Source organism: Cynara cardunculus, assembly GCF_001531365.2.
Source record: "Cynara cardunculus var. scolymus isolate 2C chromosome LG 7, CcrdV1, whole genome shotgun sequence".
Taxonomy (NCBI): Eukaryota; Viridiplantae; Streptophyta; class Magnoliopsida; order Asterales; family Asteraceae; genus Cynara; species Cynara cardunculus.
This window is the reverse complement of record NC_037534.1, coordinates 3,925,596-3,933,611: the sequence shown is the minus strand read 5'-3', so window position 1 is coordinate 3,933,611 and position 8,016 is coordinate 3,925,596. Positions and strand designations below refer to the sequence as shown.

The 8,016-nt window shown below is 35.3% G+C and overlaps 1 protein-coding gene across 2 annotated transcripts; it reads right to left on the bottom strand.

The window, feature by feature from the left end:
- Window positions 1–393: 393 nt before the first annotated feature.
- LOC112515765 (B3 domain-containing protein Os01g0234100-like) lies at window positions 394–6,203 on the bottom strand. Of its 2 annotated transcripts, none has more exons than XM_025122690.1 (7): window positions 6,029–6,203; window positions 5,840–5,926; window positions 4,541–4,575; window positions 2,973–3,132; window positions 2,672–2,878; window positions 1,338–1,428; window positions 394–1,236 (listed from the first exon to the last, which is right to left on the bottom strand). In XM_025122690.1, exons 1-7 carry the CDS (start codon window positions 6,194–6,196, stop codon window positions 485–487), a joined length of 1,500 nt encoding a protein of 499 aa, XP_024978458.1. In that variant the 5' UTR covers window positions 6,197–6,203; the 3' UTR covers window positions 394–484. The 2 variants fall into 2 exon arrangements, with proteins under 2 accessions (XP_024978458.1, XP_024978459.1); XM_025122691.1 differs by having other exon boundaries at window positions 4,541–4,572.
- Between the last annotated feature and the right edge of the window lie 1,813 nt (window positions 6,204–8,016).

Below are 8,016 nucleotides of genomic sequence, written 5' to 3'. Positions count from 1 at the left end.
AACACTAAACATCACGAGAATAGCATATATGCAACCTCGGTGCCGGCTTAAAACCCCGATGACATCTAGGTTATCTTTGTAAACCTAAAGAAAACCTTGGGAGCCGGCTTAACATGCAAATTAAGACTAGGTCTTGGGGTTCATTCCTATAAGTCATCAGTTCAAGTCCCGTCCTTCAGAGTCACTAGCCGTTATCTTCAGGTTCCCATGGGATTAGTTAACATGCGTGCAAGCTAACCTGAACACATGAACCCTCGTCAACCCTCCACAACCGTTGATGAACAAGAAGGAAAAAACCGAACCAAAATGGGTGACGGTGGTCAGACCGAAGAGGATGGCAGCGGCATCAAGGTAAAAGAGCTCCTACTTTTCATTACTAGTCCAGACAAAAGGTTGCTACTAATCAGATAATACTAGCTCATAGGTCACAAAGTTTTACAGTTTATGATGAGCATGTCACATATCTAAGTTTTTTTAATCGAGCTTACCATGGTGTACCAAGTGCGTCCCGGAACCGGTGCTCGTACTTCTCAGCCTTCCGCTTCAACGAACCCGAAATCCGCTCAAACTTCCGAGCGTTTTCCTTCAATTCCGAAATCTTTTCCGTAAGTTTCTTTATCTCATCCTTGATCCGTTTCTGTTCGTTTCTTGCCTCCACGTACCTCTTCATATCCAATGCACCTTCTGATACGAGTGTTGCAAGTGTATGTATCCTATCGCGTAAAAAACCAACCTTCATTCCCAAGAGCTCGAAGGATCTCAGGGAATCATCCCATACTCCAAACTCTTCCTTTGTTGTGGTGGGCTTGCAGTTCTTGATCTCGTTTGCAATGCTTACGGTTTCACCGATCATACCCGCCACCAGCTTGTAGTACAGACCTTCACGAAGACCATCGTGAAGGAATTGTTTCCTATCTAGGCATAGTTTGTAGTAACTAGCTCTGACGTCATCCGGAAGCTCAGAGTCGATGCACAGCCCTTTGACTACAATCCGGAACTCTTCAAAGGCTTTGACTTCTTGGAACAAAAGCACAGGTTTAGAGGGTCTGGAACCTTCTAGAACTTCCGAGCCTACCTCTTCACTATCGTTTCCGGAATGTTCAATGCGGTGGCTGCTGAGCTGAGAAGGGGGGATGGATCTTGATGAAGGGGGAGTCTTTTTGTGCTTCTTTTCGACCACGGTTAAAGAAAGAGGCTCTGTATGCTTGCTTCTCTTTGTTTTAGGAGATGGAGTAACTGTTTCCACATCATTGTATTTTCAATGACAAAGAAAGGTTTTAACCAAAATTGGGTAACAGAAAATTCAAAATAGTTGTATTCAGTTAACGATCATGGACCTGGAGTTATTTGTTCGGTATGTGCCTCCAAATTCAAAAGGCTAAGAGCACCATCTACTTCATTCGAAACATTCGCCTTAAGTATGTAAACCTACAAATATAAGAATTGAGATCACACATGCATGCCATGAATGCTTATGTTTCAAAAAGCACATGTACATCCTTGGGGTGTGTTTGGTATGGGGACACGACTGGATGGGAGAGAGTACGGTAAGTGGGGTGAAGGAATTGTGGAAGGTTTTAGGGTTTTAATTTGACATCGGTATTTTAGCAATTCACCAATTTTGTCAAATCTCCCCCATTTTTGTTCCACCTATTTTGGTGGGATAGAAATAATGCATCTTTGTCCGACTCGGGACCTATCCTGTAGCAGTCTAATGTGGGGCCAAGTGTGGGAAAATTTCTGAGAACCTGAATTACTCATGATGAATATACCTAAATATTCATGAATATTATTCATGAGGTATATACCTAAATATTCAGGAACATTATTCATGATGAATATCATGCATTTTCATTATTCATCATATTTCATCATGAATATATCGTGATAGACATTCATGGGTAGGGGTGTCCAAGGTGTGGTTTGGGTAAAACCGCAAACGGCACCGCATATGCGGTTTGAACATTTTCCCAAACCACAAACTGCACTACATGCATCTCAAACAGCAAAAAATGCACCGCCTTGCGGTGCGGAATTTATGTGGTTTGTACCTAACACACTTTACGCTTACAATCCAATATTATAAAATCAACGATAACGTGGCTGTAGTCCAAAAAGATATAAACTTTCAACATGTCCGATTACCAAATACATATTACATAAACTAAAAATAGTCTAAGAAGTAAAAAATTAACTTCAAACTAAATCATTGAGACTTGAAAGTAACTTATGGTGAAATCGTGTTGTGAATGTTGATTAAAGCCTAAAAGAGCCTAATGGATTATTGGGCTATAATCTATTAATATTATTGATCAACGCCAAAAACTTTGAACTTATTAATGGACCATGAAGAAAATAGATTAAAATTAGCAATTATTCTATATATATATATATATATATATATATATATATATATATGTTATAAATAAAATAAAAAATATATACATACATATAATGTGCGGTGTGGTGCGATTTGAAGCGCGGTATGATGACTCAAAACCGCAAACCGCACCGCATAGTGCAGTTTGGTAAAAATGCAAACCACAAACCGCACAACAAAAGTTCTAAACCGTGCTTTCTCCTGCGGTTAGGGGCAGATCCCCTGGGTGTGGTGCGGGCGGTTTAGATGAACACCCTTAATTCATGGTAGAGGGAGAGAGCTATATATTACCTTAAATTTCCAAGGTTCAACCAGATGGAAGACCAAAACATCTCCTTCAATCAAGTTATGTGTAACTGCGAACTTTTTCCAACCCGCGCTAAGCCCACTCTTGTATGCAATATATTTGACTTCACATTGCTCTCCCTTTTCATCTTCAAGTAAAAATGTAGTGTCTTCTTTTGGGAGAAATGACCTACAGAATGGCAGCGGAAGGCCCTACAAGTGCGCAGAATAAGGGGGAGTGTTGTTTTGTCATGTGCTATTGTTTAGGCTAAAATGGATTGTGAGCAGTTGAAGGCAGAGGCATTACCATCCAAAAACCACAACTGACTTGTGATCTAACCATTATCTTAATACAGCTAGGAAACTCAATTCCAAGACTTGACTGAACCTCCAGTGCTCTAATCATAGCAGGTGAACTTGGAACTGGAGTTTTGAAGCCTTTAGTTGGAGACTTTTCTTTCGTTAAGCTGCATGTGGAACAGACGGCCATCATTCTATGAATCTTCATAACAAAATAAAATGAAGAGTGAATTGTGAATTTGGTCCTTGTTTTGATGTATTTTTTACTAGGGTCCTTATGATATGTTTATTGTGGATTTGGTCCTTGTGGTATTTGTAGCCTTTTACTTATTCTTGTCTTTTTCCTATAAAAAATAAAAACAATATTTTTATACACACACATATGTATATAACGATATCAAAATAAATAAATAAAAATTATTGTATGATTTGATTTGTTTAAATTTTTTTAAAAATTAATTATATTAAATACAATTTAATTTTATTGTTTTATTGTAATGGTATAAAAAGATATGGTTTTAATGTAATTAAAATTTTAATTTAAACAAATCAAATCATAAAACCATATGTTGTTTTATTCAGAGCGAATAAAATAAGATATGGTTAAACTAAAAAAATAATTATGTTAAAGACAATTTAATGTTATTGTTCTTTTTTTAATCATTGCAATAAACAACTTATTATCGATATTTTAACAGCAAAATCATTGAAAACCACTAAGAAATGAACTCCAACTTTATCATCTTAAAATTAAGGTTTCCAGTTTTCATATTGTTTTTCATTCAAAAGACTCAAAATCAACAATTTAGATTAAACAAATGAAAGATTCAAACATACTCTCATCTTTGTAACTTAAAATTGAACAAATTCCTAAATAAACTTTAACCAGGTTTTCATACCGAAATAGGCAAATATACTAAAACAATAAAATTAAATTGTATTTAATATAATTAATTTTTAATTTAAACAAATCAAATCATAAAATAATATCTTATTTTCTTTATTGTGATATCATTATATATATATATATATAGGGTTGGGTTCACGTGAGACCAATGGTTTTTCGTGAGACCCGTAAGACCAATTTGTGTTCATTGATCAAATTTATGAATTAATAATCTAATGGTTGCAAAGTTGTAAGGTGGCAATTTCGTAATTAGTGAGAAGTCTCATGGCGTTTATAAATGTTCAGATCTGACGATTGTAAATCTAATCCAAGGGTTGAGAATTGGTCTTACGGGTCTCACGAAAAACCATTGGTCTCACATGATCCCAAGTCTATATATATATATATATATATATATATATATATATATATATATTTGTGTGTATAAAAATATTGTTTTTACTTTTTGTAATAAAACAGACAAAAGAATAGGCAAAAGACTAAAATGACCCTTGATTTAACGAAGTTAACGGAGTCAGTCAGAAAGACCATGGCCAAAACAATATTGAATACTACAAGGACCAAATCCACAATAAACATACCATAGGGACCCTAGGCAAAAAACATCAAACCACAGGACCAAATCCACAATTCATTCTAAAATAAAACAACTAGAAAGCAAGACTGACCTCAAACAAGGGACTGAAGGATCGCTTAGTACCTGCTGATAAAACCATAAGTGATAAGCTTCATGTTATGCAGAACAGTAGGAGGAGCCGAGGAGCGCTTCTTGAGCGATGTCAATATATACAAGAAAAATTAGGCATAATTTAATCTTCAAACATATTAGACTGCCTTCTTTTAGGCTTACCAATCGCATTTCATAGGCCAACAGGCATCCTAAGCCGATGCAGAAATCTGCTATAATCTGACCCTAAGCTACATTGATTCAAAAGCAACTTATGCTGCAAGCCTGCAACATATGGTACATGGAAAGAAGATAGACAACAAATGGAGTGGCACGAACTAGGCACTAACGAAGGGGACCCCTCTTCTTGGAGGTTTATCCCTTTTCTTGATGCTTAAATCTCTCACGACAAGATCAAAACCACCAGGATCAGGAAACGTTGTAAAACCAACCTCATGGTTGGTGAGATGAGTACCAACTAAATGATATATAGTTGTGCTTTAGTCCCCTCCATAAGCTAGTCCCTAAGGTGCCTTAGGTAAGCAAACGGGACTGGAAGGGACAGTCAAGAGCGAGGTAGGCAGATGAGTGCAAGGTTTTAGGGGTTCAATTTGACATGGGTGGTTTAGTAATTTACCAATTTTATCTTCTTTATTTATTGTTCCACCAATTTTGGTGTCGGTCCCGTCCTGTCAAATGTAGCACCAAAAGTGGGACAACATGTTTTTGTTTTGTCATGTCTCATGCACCAACCGCATGGTCCGCATCCTACACGTAAACAAGGATTGTGCTTGACACCTATATAGCCACCTCCATATGAACAATTGAACATGTATTTTGATTTACACCCAAAGGATGATCTAGGTGTTAGTTAGGTTTCACTTTACATATGAAGAACCCTAAATCGAACACTATAAACCCAAAACCCTAAATTGAACATCTCTCTTGCTCCTAGCTAGATAGATTAGCAATTACGGAACTTCTGTTCAACATAGAGAAAATAAATTGAGACAGCTATGGAATGGATTAATGGAACATTGTATATTCCAACAGGATACGTATGAATGTTCAAGGAAGTTAGAGAATTTCCTTTTTCCACAAATCGGTCTCGGATTTAACTAGCTACTTCTCAAATGTTAATTGATAGCAATTTTAGAAGCTTTGCTAGTAAACCGCCAACTACATTCAACTTAATAACATATACAACAACTCTAAACACGGTGTTTCTAAATTGGCAACAAAAACCGCAATAATTTTGCAATTTTGAAAAGTGAAGTGTAAAACTCAAACAAATTCTTACAATCTTAATCTTCGGAGAAGAATGTTCCTTTCGAACATCGGTTCGAGAAACATCAAACCTCATCGGCTTCGATTTTCGCCGTTTACTCTGTCAAAAACACAATCAGATCCACTGTTTAACCAACTGACTTCAAGTAGACACATTGACAAATTGAAACATAAACATATAACGAGAAGAGATTAGAGGTACCAATGAAGAAGCACAGGGAACATGAAGCTGAGTAAGAGCTGTTTTCGACAATTGCGCTATAATCAAGTTGTCTTCTGCAGAATTGGGGGTTTTCAGTTTGTTAATGACGATCTGAGAACCGGAGCGTTCTTCATCTAAGCTGGCTTCTCCGGTTACCGGAGCTGCCATTATTAGGGATTTTTGGGGTTTTGATCGGAGAGAGAAGGTGAAAACGGAAAAATAGGGAAATGGTGTTTCAAGTGACGAAGAGGAGATTAAAGTGGCCGTTGGTCCAAGAACGACTGGTTTCCACGTGTTAGCTTCTCACTATCTGTAAGCTGTTACATTTTGAATTTTATCCTTTTACCCCCTATATTATTGCTTAATTTCACTTTTTACCTTCTAATTATGAAAATATGCAGACATCACCCCGTTTTTGTAGGATTTTTACTATTTTTAGGAATGTCCTTGTAGTTTCCCATGATCAAGCAGCAATCCAGAGACGTGGGCATGAATCATGATTACAATTTACAAGAGAACGGCATCTCACATGTCAAGCACGTGTCTATCATATTGATTTTATGTCTAAGTTTTTTGGTTCTCGTCTCTCGACATATTTTTATTTAAAATTTTAAACTCTTCGATTGAAGCATTTTATTATGTCAATATTTATTTCCGACTTGTTAAAGCCCATCATCGTTCTCTCACACGAGGGTACTTTGGTCATTTTGCTTCTTTTCTTTTTAGGATTCATTTTCTTCTTGAACGTAATGATATGCATTGGTTCTCTTTTTCCGTCACTAAAACTTGTCCTTACAGTAGTTCGTTATTGGGTTTGGCGACAGTGGTCTCAATTACGAAGGAGGTACTGTACCAGAGGTTGGCGAATATAAAGCTTCGCTCTTCCGGACTCCGACCCATTCTAACTTGTTTCGAATCCATTTTGCTCCATTTTATAGCATTATTTTACAAGTAACATGTATTTTAACCTTTTTGCATACTTAAAACTTCATCAAACCATTGTATTTTGCTATAAAATAAAAAACAAATGACTTCAAAAATCATATTTTAAAAGGGAAAAGTCTAAAAAACCCACCGAATAACCATATCTGAGTAATCAAGTCTTTGAGCAGTTAGGTCTAAAAACAGTTTTTTGAACAAAAAAACTCATTACAGTTATAAAAGAAAGTAATTTATCATTTTATCAATCGATGTATCTAGATAAGTAACAAAGTACAATAATTCAATAAAACTGATTAAATATTATTGTAATTATTATTTATTTTTGAAAAATCATAATGGAATTTCACAATTGTTTGTTTTTTATATTCAAATAATAATCATAAAATCATAACAAACACATGTGATTGTCATTTAAATCTGAAAAATAAACAATGGTTAATAAAAAAATAGTGTATTTTTTTTTCCTTTTATTTGTTTGTTGTACTTTAATATTGATTTTTTGATACATGGAAAAATAAATGGTAAATTTCTTTTGTTTTATAAGTGTAAAGATTTAGGAGTTGTTTCTTTACCTCTTAATGGTTATTTTAAAAGATAACATCTGAATCGTTAAGAGGTGAATCTTGTTTGGCAAAAAAAAGGTATGTCTTTTAATGGTTCTAAAACCCTCTGAATGATTTTGTATCATGGACATCCCTTAACCATTCAGCGTTTTAATTTCATTGTAAACAATTACCAAACAAATATGTTTTATTTTGCACTATATCATGAAAGTCTCTTAATCAGCAAGACAACAACTGCCAAACAACCCTTTATTCATTCAAAAATTGTTTGGTGCCCTAACTCAAAATATGAAAGTTTATTGGGTTTTTCGCGGTTTTTTGACCTTTTCGTATTTTAAAATATTTATTTTTCATTTACAAATGGGCCGCTATTTTGTGAGTTGGGCTTGATTAGCAACTGGGAGCCCAATGTGGAGTTTTGCTTTGCAACTTTATCATGTGAGAGTCTTTTCTTTTTATTGATGCATATTATTTAAAAAATTT

What these genes read in the sequence shown, in the direction of transcription:
- LOC112515765 (XM_025122690.1), bottom strand. Translation starts at nt 6,196, where the DNA reads ATGGCAGCTCCGGTAACCGGAGAAGCCAGCTTAGATGAAGAACGCTCC. An exon ending in TTCCCTGTGCTTCTTCATTG is followed by an intron (nt 5,927 to 6,028) that starts GTACCTCTAATC and finishes TGTTTTTGACAG; the next exon opens with AGTAAACGGCGAAAATCGAA. An exon ending in TACCGAACAAATAACTCCAG is followed by an intron (nt 1,237 to 1,337) that starts GTCCATGATCGT and finishes ATGTGGAAACAG; the next exon opens with TTACTCCATCTCCTAAAACA.